Raw genomic sequence first — 20,720 nt, forward strand, 5'->3', positions numbered from 1 at the left:
AAGACTTCCAAACTGCTGTACAAGCCCTAGTCTTACCCCGCATAGACTATGGAATTGTGGCCCTCAGCGGACTCCCTCTAGCAACAACTGCACCCCTAAGAGCCTCCTTGAACGCTGCCGCGAGACTCATCACTAGCTCAAGAAAACACTCTCATATATCCCCGGATTTGAAATCACTGAATTGGCTGCCCTTTGAAGCCAGATTACAGCTGAAAATTGCTGTTATGACACACTCGGCCGTACACCACAAGGCACCCAACTACCTCACTCAAAAGTTGACTATATCAGGAGGGTCGAGATCCAATAGAAGTACAAAAAATCTACTCCTGAAACCTCGCAGATTCCGGAAGGAAAAAACTTACAAACGCTCCTTCTCAGGAATGGCACCCAGGATCTGGAATGCACTCCCACCTGAAACCAGGCTTATCTCCTCCACTGCCTTCTTCAAGAAATAGGTGAAAGCCATCCTTATGGCCAAGTTCACCTGAACTTCATTGCTGTTGGATCTGAGACTTTACATCGCTTGTGTAACACTGGCTACCTCATTGTCTAACGTCTAATGATATCATTTTCTTACTTGACTGAGAGCCTCTTATACTACTCACCCACTACCTATTACCATATTGTACACGTTAGTCTGTTGCAACTGGATGTCCCTACCCATGGTCTCTCAGTAACTATTAGAAAGTGGTATAAGCCAGCCCTATAGCCTAGCTCGCCTGATCTCCTTTATATATGGACCAAAGACTTTGTACCGTCTTATATTAACGTTTATTTGAATGTTTATTGTTACTTTATTCTGCACATGAAAGCTATGGTGAATATTATACTGTACCTAATATTAAGCTTAGTCACCCTCCTGCTCACCCCCTGCCCCAGTGAAGCGCTCTGATATCTGCAAAGATCTTGTTCGCGCTATATAAAACTCTGAATAAATAAATAAATAAATAACCTGACTACTTCCTAAATTAGGTTTCCTGACGCAGGTTTTATGCATGCGGTGGAGTTCTAGAGAATTAATTAATTCTTCTCTTCCTGTGACTAATATGCTTTTAGTTTGTGTAGATAGTGTCTCTGTCAACACAAAACTAATTGATTCTGCTGTTTTATTTCTATTTTTCATTCCTTTAATTGTGATGCAGTTCTGTGGTTTTCATTGACTAACAAAGACTTGACAGAACAAATGGATTTTTCTGGATTTTCTGAAATATGTTATTGAATTAACCTGAAACAACCGCATAGGGAGCAAATTCCAACAAGTAAGACCTTGATAGGAAAATACTCCACCCACTTTGGAGAGCAGCTTAATCATAGGCCTGTGGGTAAGGAATGAGTGCGCACCAGTAAGGCATTCAAAGGAGTCTGAATATGAATACAATTTATGAGGTATATTGGTACCACATTGTGTATAAATTTGAAAATTGTTGTTCCTCTCTAATATGGGCAGTGACGTGATCTATGTATGGAGGGAGAATCAAATGCATTGGCAGAATCTGTTGCAATATTCAAGTTGAGCATTTACAATGGCTACTTCCTGCCAAACCCTATTGTGGATGGAGAATAAAGGCAGGCTATATCTACGTTTGCTCATATCGAAATATTTCTTGCAACTGAACACTGTTGGCCACAAGGGCCCCACACAGTTGTTTCTCCTTTTCTGCTGCGGCGGTGTTAGACCTTCTTTCTGCCATCCCACATCCTCAGGAACCTTCTCAAGTGCTGTTCTTTGTTCAGAGTCTTTGGAAAAGTTATCAAAGAGTCACTCCACAGGACTCTATATGCACAAAGCGATCGTGTAAAAAGGTAAACTGGGGGGTCAGGTAAGTGTGAAACTAGATAGAGAAAAAAAGGAGCCCAGAGGGAACCCCAGGAGGAGGAGACATCTTTTGCTGAAATGGAATTCCAGATTTACTCTTACTGTCCTAGTAGTTAAAATGTGTTGGAATGAACTCCCTGGATTGTTTATTGGCAGTCTCTTTGGTAGAGCTACTGCTGGATGATTCGTAAATGTAAATGTTTTGTACTTGTATAGCGCACAGCTACCCGCAGTGGGTTTCCCGGCGCTTGTACGAATACCGCAAGGGAACCCTTCCTGGCTTTCCCTGTGAAGTGTCCACTCCTGGGCACCCCCATGGTGCAGACCAGGCATCCCTTGCGTTGTGAGGGCCGTTGTGGAGACTAAGCAAGCTATTGCCCAGAGTTGCAGCGTGGGACCCATGATCAGAACAGGCACTGAGGCGAGAATATCCGGTCAGGGGAATTAATGAGCCCGAGACCCGCCGAGGCGGGAATCGAACCCTGGTCCCTGGCCAGAACTCTGCATCGAGGTCTGCCTGCTCTAACCATTGAGCCACACTTCTCCACATTTGTGGTAGTGATACACACAGATAAGGCTAGCATCACCAGGAGGCCAGCATCCCGCTCACCTGCTATTTGAAAACTTTATTCTAGAATCCCAATAGGGCCCTTTTAGTCGCAAATCTTGACCAGATTGTGGTTGGGCATGCCATTAGTGCTTTCGTGGTGTTGTTCCTAGAGCTGTTGACCTTCCATTTTCACCACGTTTGTAACATCTAAACTGTTTTAGGAAGGGACTAACTAGTCTGCTCCTTATTCTCTGAAGAGAACATGGCTCTCTTCTTTGTGCAATTTATTTGGTCCACAAGTGGAGGAGGAGGAGGGTTTCTATAGCAGGCATACTGGGGCTGGATGTACGTGGAGTCTGTGGGCTTGAGGCCCCTTAATGTGTCCTCAATCTAATGTTCAGACAACAAGCATCAAAAAACATCAGGAGAGCAATGATCTATCAATAACAAAATTACTGGAGTACTTTTGTGGGAAGGACGGCACTTACAGTTTAATTGTGTAAGCAATTACCATGTGGATATTTGGAAAATGAGAATGTTACAGGCGCTCAAAGTAATGTCATTAGGTGGCTGCACAAAAAAAGCATCCGCGCCTGCTGGTGCAATCAATGACGTCAGGGCCTCCTTACCAAGGGCATATGGAACAGATACTTATTGCAGACAGTTTGGAAAAGGGGATCTGCGCATATTTTTATTGATACATAGACTAATAAATATATCAAATTAATTTCCTCAAGATCAAGCCAAGTGTATGAGTGCTGCCAACTGAAGGCAAGCTTGAAGGATGCGAACATCGCACACATGGTTTAATCAGCGAGAAATTAACCATTAGTTTTTTAAAACACTGTTTAATTGATGAACGATGCCATTAATCACAGAAAAAAGTGACAATGAACCCATCTGTCGGGATAATTTCTTGTTTTCTGAGAAATGTATATTCTCTCTCTAAAATCGTTCCCGTATGTGTGCCAACTCGGGGGCGGGGGGAGGGTGCAAGAAAAGTATTAATAAACTTCACATCAAAAACACAATCAATGTTGCCAAAGACAATCTGTCCCTGAACCCTGTCAGTAGAGTGGAGATGGGACATTTGTCATGCGAACGCAGCACACGGCGCATCTCGACTGCTGTGGACAAATAGGGTGGGTCACAGAATGCTGAACTAAACAAGCTAACCTGCCACAATGCATCCATCATTAGGTCCATGTGCAACGGGATTATAGAGTGGAAAATCACAGCAGGTCTCTGCAATACGGATCACGAGAGCTTCCAAGTTCACATTTCATGTCAGGGCTGTAAATTAAAGGCAGGGTGTGCAAAGGCATAGTAAATGTGCAGCAGTACAGCATGGACAGAAAAAGACAACATTTCGGTCATTTGCGCCTGTGTTAAAAACACGTGGGAGAAGTGGGACATTTGTCGAGCAAAGATATAATGCTGCTATTGCGCATTTCTTTTCAGTTCATCTTTCAGACTTTGAACAGGGTTCAGTGTGGTTCATTTTTAGAAAATCATTTTTAACATGCTCGCGTATGGAATCACGGCAAATAAAAAGTAAGGGAGCATGAAAAACAAAGCTGTACGCAATGAGTTGGAAAATTGAAAGTGATTAGAAAGTGGAAAAAAAACAATATTATAATCTACTGAATCCGAGAATCCGAAACGAACTGAAAACATGAAACATTGCAGAAAAAAATGAAAAAGAGCAGTAGCGGTGAAGAATTTTGCAAATTAATAAATAAATAATGTAGAAACTGCATGAATAATAACATGACCTATATGTGTCTGTTTCAAAAAAAATTTAGGCTGTATGTATAAAGACGATTAACCCGTCTGCCCCCGCTCCACGCTTTAATGAGCTTTCGAGGTTGAAGCTTGTTCTAGGTCTTCATCAAGAAATTCACTCTCCAGGGTCTCTTATTGTCCAATTCCATATTCGTACATTTGGTCTAAATCCTCCTCAAATATATAATTACTAGTATTTTGGGAATTCTTTGCAGCTTTTGTGTCATCAAGGCTAGTCATTCTATTTGTGCCACAACAGACACACATCCCCATTCTGCCAACATGGTCGCTCCTGCTTGTTGTGCCACCAAGGACACTGCAGTCTTTTGAGACTGTCGAGAGGTTGGATCCAATGGGCCATATGACTGCTTGGAAATGCCAATGCCTCCCAAATTCAGAAAGGAAGAAGGCCTTCCTCATGAGGATGAACCCTAAACTGGGTGATCTAGCCAGAAAAGGTAACCTGAATGGGCTGCTATTTGGCAAACGTTTTGTAAAATCCTTGGGCAATTGTATGTTCATGTTTACTGCCTATATCGGAGCCCAATCGAGTATGCAATGCATGTTTAATGTAAGTGTTTTTGGAAGGGCTGACAGGAGGGGACTGGCTGCCAGCCAAGAATCGCAAAGGTCCCAGTTCTACTGTCAAGAGCTGCAGGGCTATGGAATCCATGTACTATGAGACATTGTACAGGAGAAGTACTAGCTAGTGAAGTTAGACCTGAAAGATGCTTACTTCATTGTCCTTATGGACTGGTATACCAGTTTCCCTGTCTTCTCCTTGGTCTGTCGTCAGTTCCTTGGTGTTTCACCAATGTACTGCACCCTGTGGTATATTTCCTGAGAGAAAGGGGAGTGCACTAAATAACCTATCTAGACGATATGTTGGTGATGTCTCAGGATCAAAAGGAATAGTTGAAACACATCAATACGACAAAGGCACTCTTAGAGGCCTTAGGGTTCATCATCAACGTAGAGAAATCTATTACAACTCCAGCACAAAGTTTGGAATTTTTGTATTTTCCGGTAGACACAAATTTGGCCCAGTTATGTTTCCCTCAGAAGAAATTGACAAAAATATAGAAGGAAATTGGTCATGTTTCAGAAAAGAAAGAAGTGACTTTGTTGGATCTGGCAAGGGTGGTTGGATTTTTATCCTCCTGTATTCCAAGGGCCCACTTTACTATAGGGATCTCCAGTGACAGAAATCGCTGGGTTTGAAGAAAAGTCTCTAGTATGCTGATATAATTCACCTGTCCCAGGAAGCTTTAGAGGACCTGGAGTGGTGGCTGAACAGTCTGGAGAGCTGGAACAGCACAGCAATATTCGAAAATGTTCCAGAATTTATTGTAGAATCAGATGCCAAGCACCCTTGTTTGGAGACCATGTTTGAAGGGTATAGAAAATGGAGGGAGATGGTTCAAGAATAAATAAACATTACACATATATTGTTTGGAGATGAGTTCCGAGACTATCCTAGCAAACAGTGTGGTATTGATTCGATTGGACAATTTCACAACAGTTCATACATCAATCATTTAAGGGTGGCAAGATCACAACAGCTAACAAATCTAGCCAGGGAAATTGGTATTATTATTGGAAACATAAAATACTTTAAAAAGGTTTTGGATTGGAATTTGAGGTAATTTGAAGGCTTCCAGTGATTGGAAGCTGAATCCAGTGGTTTTCAAGAAGTTCAGGACTTGTGGGGTCCCTTTTCAGATAGATATTTTTACCAGCAGATGGACTTTTTAGGAAAACCGATATTACAGTTGTAGACCAGATCCCAAACCAGTTGCAGTGGGGCACATTCATGCAAAATTGAGGAAAAGAGCTGTTTTGCGTTCCCTTTGTTTGCTCGGATATAGAGAGTGTTGTAAAAGGTTAAAAGAGAAAAATACAGCATTGTTTTAGTAACTCAGTTTTAGACCTCTCAAGTGCAATTCCCAGGGGTAATGGAACTAGCAGTGGAAATTCCCTTTTTATGAGTGAATCTAGGCCTTTTAGTAGGACAGGAAGGAAACAAACAACTCTTTAGTGCTAGAAGGAAACATGAGCATTCTTTTTGGAGAATTGCAGGGGATCAAGTGCTTTCGGTAGAAGCTAAGAACTATTGGCTGAATTACAGGCATCAGGTGTCAGGAAAAGGGACAGTGGAATTTGGAGAAAATGGTGTGGTTGGTGCTTGGTAAGGAATTTGGATCCCGCAGAGCCTCCTATAGTAGAAGTGGCAAACTGTCTCACTGCTCAATTCAGGTCTGTGAAATAGAACAGTTAATTGTTACAGATCAGGTGTCTCAGCAGTACATACCTCAGTGAATAACTTTGCTATTGGCAATGATCTTTTGGTTTACAGAGTGATGAAGGAAATAAGGCTTGAGCGACCACCTAGGGCTTGTTATGACTCTTTATGGAAAGTTAATCTGATTTTTGCTCTTTTTCTCCTGGGCAGATAATACATTTCTTTAATTGAGGCTAATATGATTGAAATTAGCAACCTTGGTCTGTCTAATATCTTTTAGAAGAGTTTCAGACGTTTTTACTTCGTAGGTGGAGTCAATTTTAATATTTAGAAAATACCCCAAACCATGTCTGGAAAACCTTTTTTTTACCAGAATTGCAAGAAATGTTGTGTTGTGAACAGAGAATGTAGAAATTCAGAGCAGATGGGGAAGATCATCTATTAATTTCGTATGTGAAACCCTATAAGACAGTATCAACGGCTACAATTTAACAGTGGGTAAAAGTAGTGATGTCTAAGGCTGGAATCAACTTATCCAAATTCAGAGTTCGCTCTTCTAGAGGTGTGATGGCTAGTAAAGTCTTTTGTGCATGTAGTACACTTACTGACATTCTAAAGGCAGCCGATTGGTCAAGTGTTAGCATTTTTGCAAAAATGTTTTCTAAATCCATTGGAGCATGTGAGCAGTCTGGTGCTGGAGAGCTTTAAACTTGCATAATGGTGGCCTCTGGTCTGATAATGAAATGGCAATTCTCCAATTAATAAACAGAAAGAATCTTGATTTCATTAAAGACAACAGGGGCTAACATTATCCCACCCCACCACACCTACTAAAAAAAAAAAATATATATATATATATATATATATATATATATATATATATATATATATATATATATACACCTGCTCGAATTCTGTACATGAATGCATTCACTTAATTTGATTATTTGATTTGGATTGACCTGACTTTTTCTACTATATTAATAATATGTGTACTTTACAGATTTAAATAGTTTTTTTCAATAGGACATTTGTCTCACTTTGATTCCTTTCTTTTACATTATTCTTTGCAATAAGAACTTTTTCCTGTTGAGCCTGAGGAGCATCATACGTTTCTTTGCAGCCTAAAGAGGAATGTATTTATGTGACACGGACTTATATATTCTGTTGAAGATTCCAGCTTTGAATGTTTATTTATGATGTATTTAATGTTTTTAAAAGGGCTGCATGTTGGGGCAGCACTTGGGGCTGAAATAAATGGTTATGCATAATGTTAGCCACCATTTTCTTTAATGAATTCAAAGAACCTCTCTGTCTCTCTGTATGTTCATGGGAGAATTAATTGCCCTTCTCCTCCCCTTGTGAAAGTTATTAACCTTACCGAACCCTCTTGATCCTTGAGCTGCATTTTCGACACTAAATAGAGGGCTATAATGCTCTTTACTTTCTTACTTTCATAATACATGCACATATATATGCAAACACACAAGATAAAACTGTTGAATATTTAAAGTGTTATGCTAACTTCGTTATTATATGCAACTTTGTGAGTTGATGTATGTTTGAAATATGTAATGGGGCTGCCACCATTAAGCTATTTTAAATGTGATATAATGTCATTCTTAGACTAAGAAAGGTTTGTGAGATATAGCATGTGGCACCCCTCCCTGATGTGTTTTTGGAGATTAAAAGTTTTGTATAAACCTGACTGACTATTAATATTTTAGAAGATTTCATAGAAGGTTGACATTCAAACAGCAGATTTTGGTATACTGCATAGACCTTAGGTGCACTGTATGAACACAAAGCCTGACTAAATATGCAAGCTACTTTATTTGTCTTTGCTCCTGAAAGGTGAAAACAACACAAATAAAGATGTTTTACTGCGATGTGCTTATTGATTTTGCAAGCTGCATAATTTCTTTTCAATTTAAACATTTTCTAGCTAAGAGGAAGTGAATCTGTCAATTGTGCATGCTAATGGGAAATGAATAATTTGAAAGGTTGTTTTCAGAAAGTTAACACATTGGTCCATTGAGACACTGCTCAAAGCCAGGGTATAATACTGGCTATGGATGTACTGATTTTTTTCATTAGACTCTATTAATATTTGTAAGAATCATTTCCTTCAAGTCTGATTAATTGTGGCATAGATTATTTCAATTCTGATAGGATAAATTGTAACCATGATGTTATACCGTGATTAGTAGTATATTAACAAATGCATTCAATTATTGTTGATTGTCAAATATCCAAATTTAAATCAGTTTTTGATCATTTTTCTGTTCATACTAATAGGAGAATTCATTATATATTAAGATTTCCTGCCTTTCAGACTGGTTTTCTTTTCATTTTGTCAGGACAGGTTACTTTGCTATGGATATTAGTTCCCTGATTAACTGCTTCTCTTTTAACGTGGGCATACTAAGTAGGGTTAACAAATAACAGATTATTAGTAGGTACCTTAGTTCAAAGGCTGATGTACCTTTCAAGAGGAGCATTTAAATCAAAGATACTTGCTTCAGTTGCCACCACATTTTTCAACACAGCTTGGACAAGTTTGCCTCGTACACTTTTAAAAATATGTCCAGTCTGAAGAAATATCAAAGTTTTGTAAAGTTAAACATTTTCTCTTCTACTAGTAAGACTTCACATGCTTTGGGAACTTTAAAAAATTGGTGAGGCTTAAAACAACTTAACTTGTGGGTTAAACACACACAGCAGTATCTTTTTCTGGATAAAATGGCATCACATTTACTTTTAGTGGAAGAATTTCTTCTTGAACAAACATTTTTGAAACTGAGTTTTCCAGCAAAGAAAAGTTTTTGGGGTATTTTGTCCTACTAAAACTAATTTTTTTCTTAACATGTGTGGGAATCTTTGCCTTCAGGGAAAGTTGTGCACAATCTGTAAAAATTGCACTTTTATTTAGTTGGGAATGTTGCACCTCTGCCTGTGAACAAAACACCGGCACAGTCCTAAATGAAGACCTAAAATTATTTTGGTGCAGGAGAATGTGAAGCTAAATGGGCAGATGGCTTACAGTGATAGGTCATCTAGCGTTACATATGTGCCTCCAAAACAAGGACACCACATCTTCGTACCTATTTGATTAGGGCCCTTTCTTCAACATTATCTCCATTTGTCATTATTGATCATTATGAAGTATGCACGGAAAGAGGACATCTGTTTTTATGGAAATGTAATCAAATCTTTAAAAATGCACAAACATATTACTGTATTCTCAGATTCTCCTCCAGTAAACAGTTGAAGACAATTAACTTTCTTAATCGCTTAACAGTCAGCTGGCTACTTTATCTTATATATGTTTTCAGACCCCTGTATCCATGTCCTTCATGCCTGCAAGAGATTGTTTCTTGATTGATTAATCCGATTTTCTGGCCGTACCCTAAGTAAAGTTTGTTCTCATATATACCAGCACCCTAATCAATACAGCTTGAAGGAAACAGTCCATACCACCGAGAGTGTAGCTTTAGGGAGTGTTTGGGGGTTTTACACCCCCCACCAATAAATGTATTATCCACTTGGTAGTTAGGTGCAGGTCCTCTTAGTCAAAAAACATAGTCTTGAATTATAATTGTTATAAGCAGCATTTAAAGTGTTTAGAACTGACTCACACCCTCTTCCAACTCCACACACCCAGAGCAGGACAGAGGACCACAATAACAATAACACATTCATATTGTGTCCAATTCACAGGAAATTAGTAAATCTGCACCATGTGATTTACGATCTCACATGGATATAACTTTACCAATTTTTGGAATTCACAGATGTTTTCTGGTTATACCTGGAAGCATGCCTCAGTCACAGGTTTCAAAGTGCACTCGTGGAAAATATTTGTGAATTCTAGTTTTCCACATACAGATATGTACACCTTTTTCATTTTTTCTCCAAAGGATTGGTGGTGAGTAAGCTTTTTTTTTTTTTACAATATACAACTACCTCAATGCTTTGATAGATTTGAGATGCTTCAAGAGCGTTGTTAAAGTTTTAGTAAAATCACTCCCCCCCCAAAAAAAACGCAACAACCTCCTACATTGCCCTCTCCTTAAGCCCCCATCCTGCTCTGTGCTTCATCTCTTGAAGACCACATTTTCTGATCTTCACACAAACAGCACTATGGTAAAATGTACATTATTCTATTGTGTGAATTTAGAAAAAGACTGCTGTGTCTTATTTACAATGCCCCAAAAATCTTCTTGAGCGATGCTAAGCATTGCACTTTGAAGGAAAGCCACACTATTGGTTTCTTGCTTACAATATGTACTCGAGGTACTAATCCCAGTCCAAATTTCTAAGCCGTAGTCATCGTTCATGAGAATGCACCTTCCAGAAAGCTAATTTTAAATTGGTAGGAGACTTTAGCCTTCATTTTGATGAAAACAGTGATGTGATGGCCACTATGGTAGTACAATTAAAACAAATAATTAAGACACCCACACACTATTGCGGTCACCTCCTTGACACTGTCTTCACTAACATCACAAACATAAATTAAGGAAAGGTAATTCCCATTCTGAGGTCGGACCATTGTAGTCTCCTTTTGGCTAGACCTCCCTAGCACTGGACACAAACAGCCCCTTCCCCCAAAACCCAGACAGGCAAATGGATAAGCATACTCAACGACTCCGTCCCTGCTGTGAAAGATGATACCACCAAAATGTATGAAGACTTTGAAAGCTGGTTAGGCCACTCACTGAACTCCTTAGTTCCATTTATAATTATTAAACCAAGCGGACCAACAGACAAGCTCCATGGTATACACCCGGGATGATGGAACTTGAAACAAGAGGCCAAAGAAATGGAAAGAAACTGGAGGAAAACCTATTACAAACTCAGTAAAGAAATGTATAGAAAAGTGATGGAAAAGCACCACCATGTCATTAGACAGGTCTGAATTTCCTACTTCTATAAAAAAAAAGTTAAATGGGCAACAGCTCCTTTAAGAAACTGTTCGAGGTGGTCAGCAGCCTCTAGAAAATACCTACCAATACTGCTGCCCCCCCCCCCCTTCGGTGGAACATTGCAAAATGTTCACAACTGCCTTCATTAATAAAGTGAAACATATCTCATACGCCCTTTCAACAATGGTTGCCTCCAATCCCACCTTGCATGCAGAATTACTGACCACAGCTATATTACACTCATTTCCCACCCTGAATAAGGGTGATAAAGAAGGAATTCTAGTCTCCATTAAATCAGGTTCACTGCTCGATCCGCCCCCCCCTCCCTATTCTAAAAAGAAAAGCGGGGATATCATCCTTCTTTGAAAGACATCGTAAATCACTCCTTGGTCAGTGGTAGTGTCTCCACCACATGGAAACATGCTATAGTCAAACCACTATTGAATAAGCTTACAACCAATCCACTCTTGGCAGAAAATTATACCATCTCCCTGGTCTCCATAGCAAACAAAGTGCTAGAGAAACAGGCTAAAAAGCTTCTCTCTAGTTTTTTTAGAGATGCTCACTGTTTTACACTGAAACAGTTTCAGACCATGTAGCAGCACTGAGACCATCCTGCTTATAGCCACAGAAGAACTTCGGTCAATTCTGGCACAAGGAGGCTCAACAGCCATAAAAATGTTAGACCTCAGTGCAGCCTTTGACACCATTTCACTTTCAATCCTCATCCGAAGGATGGAGGAAGCGGAAATATCAGGGGCTGCCCTTAATTGGTTGGCAGTCTTCTTAAACTGTGGCATACCACAGAGCTTCTCCCGAAGCCCCACACTTTTTAACTTCTGTGTTCTCCCCATGGCGGAGATAGTGCGTGAACATGGCCTTGCACTTCTGTCTTATGCTGATGACACACAATTGATCCTAGCCCTCACACCAGAAACAGGGCAGACATCCTCACAACTAAACTTGTGTCTAAAACAGGTCACAGAATGGATGTCTGAAAGCAGCATCAAGCCTAATTGTGAAAAATCACAGGTGTTGGTGGTTGGTAACCTCTCTAGGCAGGGCCGGACTGGCCATAGCGGGCACCGAGCAATCCCCCGGTGCGCCGCACGGGTGGGGGCCGGTTGTGGGCCCCTGGGGGCCGTTGTTGTTACAGGGCCGTTTTTGCAGCATAGCTGCAAAATCGGCCCTGTACCAAAATCGGCCGAAAACCGGCACCGGCAAAGAGCTCGGCCGCAGCACCAACCCCCCCCCCACCACCCCCCCCCCGAGTGGGAAGGGGGGCCGGCCGAGCACTTTGCCAGGGCCGGTTGTGGTTCCCAGTCCGGCCCTGTCTCTAGGTGGAAGGAAATATCTTGAATAGACTACCTTGGAGAGCTTCCATCAGACCCACACTGCAGTGAAAAGCTTTTGGATAGACAACTAGTTGATGATGGAAATGCAGGCCAAGAAACTCGCCGGGACATGCTTCAGTATACTGAGAACTCTTTGAAAATGTATACAATGGCTTCCATCTCCATCGAGGAGAGTGGTTCATACCGACCAACTCTTGCGGCGACTATTGAAACTCCTACTTACTAATAGGGCCCAAGTATGCTATAAAGTGACTAAAGGCCATCCAGAATGCTGCAGCGTGGGCTACCCACAAACTCCCAAAATATCACTCGGTCACCCCAGCCTTAGCTGCCCTGGCTTCCGGTGCAGAAAATAATTTACTCTAAAGCACTGTGCATGGCCCATCAGGCAACACACAGAAAAGGCCCACTCCTCATTCAGCCACTCCCCACTCTCTACATTCCCAGGACGTCTTTACAATATGTGAATTATAAGTTCCTGACAACACCTGGAGTCAACAGGGCGAGAGGCAGGGAACGCTCCTTCGCACATCTTGTCCCCAAGTTATGCAACGACCTACCTATGAACCTGAGAATTGACAAACCTGAAACCACGTTCAGAAAACTCCGGAAGTTGGATCTATGCTAACCTCAGCCCATGCCACAACTTAAAGTGCATCCAGCAAACCGGCAGGCATGTTGTCTTTAGTGCTGGGAGGCCCGGTTTGATAGCTATATGCTTCATCAAAATACCTGAATAGGATGGAATGTTGCACAAATTATGTAATATCGTGAAAGTTACATTTTATGGATGAGCATATCATTCAATATTCCACTTGCCCTTTTTAGTGCCTTGCTTAATTTCAAGCAAGGTCAGATCATGGTATTTTAGCAAATGTGGCTGTGTATGAAATTCTATGGGTGCTTGAGCTATTCCTACCCCTTATATTACCCCTTGTATAAATAATACAGGTTGATTTTCTGTGCTGAAAAGCTATTTTGTGTTGTGCTTGAGGTGTATTCGCTTTTACAACACAAAAAAATGCTTCAGCCAGGTTGTATAATTATCACTTATTTCTTCCTGTCTTCTCTGGAACTCTTCTAGGTGGTCAGGAAAAAGGCAAACATGGTAATGTTCATTCTTTGTGAGATGCAGACAAAGTGAATAAAATCTGCGGAGTATAAAAAAAGAATTTGTTTATTTTGAAATTGAGAAAATATATGATAATTGTCTTATATCTAATTTACTAAAAGGAAAACAATATCTGCTCATACTATAGGTGGGGTAAGTTACTCACACTTGGTCTGCAAGTTTCGGAAACAATAATGATATTGAACTGTGGAAACTTAAGGGCGATAACTTGATTTTTACGATCCGAAATATTGAAATGAGTGGATATCTGCACGTTAACAATGACTCACAATGTATGGGCTATTTCCTGAATCTATGCCATGTATTGTGACATTTGACTTAATTGCTGGAGTAAAAATATTAACTTCACAACAAATGATTATAAAATGAGTAAAAACACCAGAGATCCCTCAAGTGACAAATGCAATCCTTTGGCCAGGCTGTAACTTATAGTTGTTCATCTGATGACAATACGGTGGTGGACAGACACCCTACCCTTTCATCAAAGGATGGGTCTAGTCATTCTATGTGCCCTTGTTTAACAACCTGCCGAGTTCAACCGCAGCAATCTGGGCATCTGACTATCAAGAGAGTAAGTGACTTCGGAGAACCTATAGTTTTCATGTTCTACACCATGACTGATTGTTGATCTGAGTGTGCTTGAACAATAATTTGGATGCAAGCAAAGGTTTTCCAAACTAACAAAGGAATGCAGATATAAATGTCCCATTTCACCTGATGATGCCTTGAAATTGTAGAAAAAGTATTGATTTCCTGGCATGAGCTATGGCCTTAAGATGTATGAAACCTAATGTGATGCAAAGAGTTTTTACAGGTAGTGATCATCAGAACTAAGCTAGTTAACACACTTCAAAACACCTCATGGTGCAGGGGTGGCATGTGGGCCCCTACAGTCCATGTTGTGCATAGGGCACCCCAAGCCTAAAGGGAGCCCCAAATTCTTGCCCACGTTCAGTTCAATGAATATCTGTGAGATGTGGGTACTCGGGGGCCCCTCATCACATTGTGCAGGGGGTCCATCATTTTACACAACGCTACTGCTGTGATCCTATTCTGATTGCAGTCCATGATAAGTTGGTAAAAAAAACTATACTAAAAACAGAATGTTGTATGTTCCAATGCAATGCAGATCATTCTAACAATATTTCCATGTCGATGTGCCTTTGTCATGATTCCAATTGCCGTCTTGTTTTTCTAGGTCCACCTGGGCCGCCAGGGGTTGTGATAGTCGAGGAAATTACAGAGAGTACTGCAACATTGTCCTGGAGCCGGGGAGCTGACAATCACAGTCCGATTACCTCCTACAACCTGCAAGCCAGGAGCCCATTTTCACTCGGCTGGCAGAATGTTAGAACAGGTATAGAAAGAATTGATTTCAATATGTATGATGTGTACTGAAGCTGAAAAAGAGCTTTACTCCAATTAATTTAAAATAAAACTATCATGTGTATTATTATTTAATGGTATTATCCACTGCCGTACCTAACCCTTACATTACATGAAGAAACGCAATTGTAAACAAAGTTTACATAAAAGGAACATGCAAAAAAAGTGTTTTGTAACTATATCCAGTGATATTTCGGTCCCGGCAAGAACCACCCACAAATCCCAGCACTACCCAAGAAAGCATGGTTTCTGATATTGTAACCAGTGATAGACCTGTGCCTCAAATCTATGATGAGTTTTAAAGTTAAGTATGTACAAGGACACAAATTTAGGTGGATAGTGATATTTAACATAACACTTCTGAGAAAGTGGTGTATTAGTTGGGGTGGATTGGTGTCTGGGGGAAGTAACAAAGGCCCTATCTTGTTAAGTCCTGTCAAAAGTTTCAGTAATTTAAACCTGAACTCCACTCTTCCTAGCTGTGGCACAGATCAGACTGGCTTAACTTAAAGAAAATGTGTATAGCATTAAGATGTACGAAAACACTTAAAAAGACAAAGTCACAACACAGTAAACATCTTATTTGAAATTATAGAAAGTGACAAAATGTAGTACGCAACATGAAAACTAAATGGGAAACTGGAGGTATGAATTTCTAAAGATTTAAGTGGAAAAAGCATCAGGAAAAGGTAAATGAAAGTCAGTAGTTGCAGTAGACTGGGACTAATATGCATTTTAAGGTCAACCATGATGGAGCCTGTGTCGGATGAACCAAGTAGATTGGTCACAGTGATATGCTGGAAGACTGGGTCCCACTGGTCTGTAGAAAAGTTTTGAAAGGCTCCAAACTTTCTTCTGGTGTACAGGAGTCAACTTCTAAGTCCCCCAAGACCTCAGGGGAGGCGGAACCTAGAGACTCCCAGGTTGTCAGGTAGATGCTTACAATAAGGTTCAATCCAGGTCCAAATATTATTGGTCAGCTGGGCACTTCAAAATAAAGGCATTTTGCAGCTTATGTCCCTGTAGCCAACATGAGGTCATCCAACAGGCCCTTGGAGTCCACCTATTTGTTTTAGGTAAATATGGGAACAGCTTCAACCCTGCAGGTCTCCTCATAGGTCTCAAAAAGCAGGTGCAGTCTTTCCTTTGGTTTTCCACAGGACAATACATTGTTCTGATGAAGGCTGGGTGAGGTTCCAGCTTTGTAGGGTTCACCAGCCTTTGGTGACCCATAGGCACTCCTACTCCCTCTCTGACCAATAGATGAGAGTTTCCCAGGCCCTAACCTTGCTACTCTTTCCGTAGTTCCGTTTGCTTTACTGCAAACAGGCCCACTTCGCAATGTGTCAGGCAAAATTTAAGACTGCCAAAGTACTTCGCAACACTAAACCTGGGTTTTTAAGATTGGGTATTTGTAGGCAAGTAGACTAAGGAAATCACCAGGGACCACTCACAACTGACACTAAAATCCAGTTTTAAGCAGGCCCTGTACCCACAACAAACCAGGAGCAAGATGTCTGGTATAGCAAAAGCAGGGTCACGCTACCTAGATGGAGGATACACTGATGTCAAGAGTCTCTGTAGGTTCCTCTGGAGCAGTACCTTCAAGAGGCCCACCTTCTGGCAGCTCCAACTCTGATTTAATTCAACTGAGGGTCAGAATGGCCAGATGAGGGGAACGGAATTAGGGAGGGTACTGCGGGGACTGAGACCAGGAACAGAGAATCCAAGGTGTTAAACTGGAAATGATAATCAAAGTGACATAATATTTAGTTTTGTGCTTTTCACATATTCTACAATTACCTGTAAAACAAAAAGGTGCTTTTGCAGTTACTTGTATCAAGAAATCACAGTGGCATCATTCAGCATACTTCTGCTGGCTCACTTTCCTTGGCAATTGCTCAATTGTTCGTGGCCGCTTCACATAGTACGTATGTTATTAACAACTGTCTGTTCCTTTAATTTGTGATTAACCTCATTACGACATAATGCACTTTAGCAATACTTGCTTATTCTCAGTAAATGTTATAAATCCTCAATAAAATGAACACCCCTCGGTTTGAAGGCTAATGCAAACACTGTTACAATCCCGATGTTTGTTTATGTAATTATGGCACTCGTGACATCAACACTGCCGTAACTTTGACCTGATCTGAGCTGTGCATATTGAGTGATGAACCCCGAAATGGCTAAGGTCCTCACAATTCTGCAATATCTCAATGGAGTCTCTTACCTGCTCTGCATCAGGAATCATGACTTCTGTTCAGTGAAAGCGCCGCCCGCCGCAGAAAATCCCTGCTGCACCATCAACAATGGGCACTGACTGCGGACCGGAGCTGTCAACACAGACCTCCCACAGGAGCTTGGGAAGATAATCAGTACTGTGGCCGTGATGGGTGTTCTCATGGACAAAGCCAGAAACTAACTCTGTCCAGGAAAACAAAATGTAAGAAAATTAAAAATAAACACAACATGCAGGAACTAAGGTAGTCCTGGGACAACAGCATATATGTATTTTGCCAGTTACTACAGTTACATTGTGTATTTTCCTTGTCCAACAAGTGAAGCACACAGAACACATAATCCTTGATACAATTGTACAATGCTCTAGGCGCAGTATCTCATACCCATGAAGATATTTTTGGGGACACCTGCAGAGCAATAGAAGTCATGGGGAGTCCAGGAGGGGTCATGACAGGGGAGGTCAGGAGGCATCATGACGGCTGGCATCTTTTTTGCTCCCTTTGACGGGTGAAGACTTTGGGCCTGACACAGACCTATCATGTGGGATTTGACACTAAGTCAAGTGGGGCAAAGCCCCTACCCTTCTGCTGAACTCAACTGAGTCATCCCGCCCCATTCAGGTCAGTCTGTCGATCACAGTGATATATTGTGTAGCTCCTGGGAGACCTTTTCTACCTAAACAACACCCTATTTAGGCCGAGTACATGCTGTGAGAAGCTGTAATGTTAATGCAAACTAGCCTCCTGAAAACTCAGGCAGGTAAAGTATAACTTTATAAAAGTTACTTTTCCTTAATATTTATTAATATCCGTTTTCACCATTGATTTGTATTTATAATAATCATTAAACAACATTTAGCTTGCCCCGTTCTGAAGCTACAGTATTCATATTATCATCTGTACTCTGATATTCTACACGGGGCAGCTTAGCCTGCTGTAGTGAAAATAGCCTTTGGGACCATGTCACCATAAAATCATGTTAACATTATTTTCTACATGTAGTACTATTAAATTGCAAGACCTACATGGAGGTGACTTACTAATATTAAAAAGGGAAGTTGTCCCTGTCAGTAAGGGTTATTTTAAGATGTTGCACTTTAGGTTTAATCTGTAGCAGTATGGCTACAATAGCAGGCCAGAAGTCATGTTTTCCATGCCACACTAATAGATGACATTTGAAGTGCTGGAGTCCACAGGTGACATGTTACTGTCCACACAATTGGTGCAGTTCGTTCAACATATTCTATGGCCTTATAGGAGAGTTAAATAAACCAAAGAAGGATAAGCTAATGTCATCTTGATTTAGGGCTCAGAGCACATACACTAGGCACTAGACAGCATTAACTCAGTGTCCAGAGTCTAAAAAACAGCGCTAAAATTCAGCAAAATAAATTTTGGGTGCTCTGGCAGAGAGGGCATTTTCTCACAACACTCATGCCTGCATGCCCATAAATATGTTCTATAATAAGGGATGCGATCTATAGATATATTACTTTGTATAGGAAACCCACCCCTTTTTACCCTCAGCTGTTCAAGGCACGTTAATTTGTTTAACACCTGAGCTGGCTGTAGGACAGTGAAATACTAGCTGGTTGCCAAAGGCACCAGCAGAAAGATGTTGGTTAAATCATTTATTAATCGTCATAGCCAATTTGATCAAATTGCTCGGAGAGATAGTGAATTAATAGCACTTCATCAAGGATGGCAAGAAGTCTTCGACCAGCCCTTAGCAATATTTGTTTTTAAAGCCTGAATTTGACAATGATGTAATTTAATGCAAAAATACTTTCAAATTATTCATTTAGATAAAGATGCCACAAAAACACAATCAGCACTTGTATTGATTTAAGCATGTCAACAACACATGCAGAGTTATGTGACCTAGCCAGTGAATCCATAAGGAGATCAGCCCATATTTTATCATTGCAATGAACTGCCCAATCATTACATCCTTCTCCTGAAATCATAACCTGCTTCATACTGAGGTTCATGAAATAACCTTACTAATTTTGATCAGTCAATGACCACCGTTTGCTGTCACATAGAGAGTGATGTGTGGGTGAATCACTTATTGAAAATATATTCAGAAAATGCTGTGAAATCCTCGTTTTTATCAGACCAATTCCCCATTTCTTTCAAAAACGTACATAATACTATTGAGGAAGTACCGCAGTGATCTCACAGTGATCTCACAGAGCGCCGGAGGTAAAACACTGGGGCCCGATGGGGTTCCCTTTGATGGAAGAAAATATAATTTGTCATTATGGGCTCCTTTACAGTGGCGTAACAAAACTGAAAGGGGCCCCTCTGCAAAGTACTTAGAAGGGGCCCCCCATGCAACGCTGCCAAGGTTCCAGGTTGCATATGTGTGACATTTCAATGCTGAAGTGTGCGTATGTGTGACTTTGCAGTGCCTTATATGTGACACGCTGAGGGACACTTTATCGCAATTCACAGTAGCTGTGCCTGTGTAATAATGTCAATTTCAGAATGTCCTGAGAAACCCTGAAAAAGTGGAGTGAAGGCGTATGTAGGTAGGAATGTCCTTGTTTTCTACAAAAGGGACATGGCCTGATGAGTGTTGCATGCGCCCCAGGCTAAATTATAAAAATATAAGAAAATAACCCAAATAGCAGGCTAGCTACACTGTGATTTTGCCAGGATACAGCTGTCTGCAGTAAGCTCTGGTATCACCATATGCTGAGTTCAGCCACACGTAGCTGCGGTAAAAAAAACACAGCAAGGCTGAGACTGTAACACCTAGGGGATGGTATGACCAAGCATTACAAACACAAGGAGATGATGTACAGAGCAATCAGACTTTTCAGACACTCACCCCCAGTCACAGATCTAGGTTGAGTCCATCATTGTTCTTTAGCTCACTTCGCCACCCCAGTTCAGACCCAGCCATATGCAAATCAGTTTTGACCCTGTGCCTCATGGAAACAGTCCAGACCGAACTGCCAAGCCAGGTCTTCCCTGGACTGGAATCAAGCATCCTGGAATCGGTTTTGGGGTAACTCCATTCATCAGCTAGGCTAGCTTGAATCCAGTGAGCAAGGGACCTACGTCTGGCCATACCCTGCCGACTGAGGGCGAACAAAGCAAACATAAGGAGATGATGGACAGACCTCTGAACTTTTCAGGCACTCGCCACCAGTCACAGATCTGGGTTGAATCCATCACCGTTCTTTAGCTCACTTCGCCACCCCAGTTCAAACCCTGCCTCATGGGAACAGTCCAGACCGAACTGCCAAGCCAGGTCTTCCCTGGACTGGAATCA

At 41.1% G+C, this 20,720-nt stretch overlaps 1 protein-coding gene across 1 annotated transcript in view; it reads left to right on the forward strand.

The window, feature by feature from the left end:
• The window catches only part of CNTN5 (contactin 5), a 2,147,338-nt gene that overhangs the window by 1,788,515 nt on the left and 338,103 nt on the right, over positions 1-20,720 (forward strand). The window contains exon 18 of the mRNA XM_078656993.1: positions 15,007-15,165. Within this exon, the coding sequence (XP_078513119.1) occupies positions 15,007-15,165 (159 nt within the window). The remainder of the gene's footprint in view (positions 1-15,006; positions 15,166-20,720) is intronic.

Source organism: Lissotriton helveticus, chromosome 8, assembly GCF_964261635.1.
Source record: "Lissotriton helveticus chromosome 8, aLisHel1.1, whole genome shotgun sequence".
Classification (NCBI taxonomy): domain Eukaryota; kingdom Metazoa; phylum Chordata; class Amphibia; order Caudata; family Salamandridae; genus Lissotriton; species Lissotriton helveticus.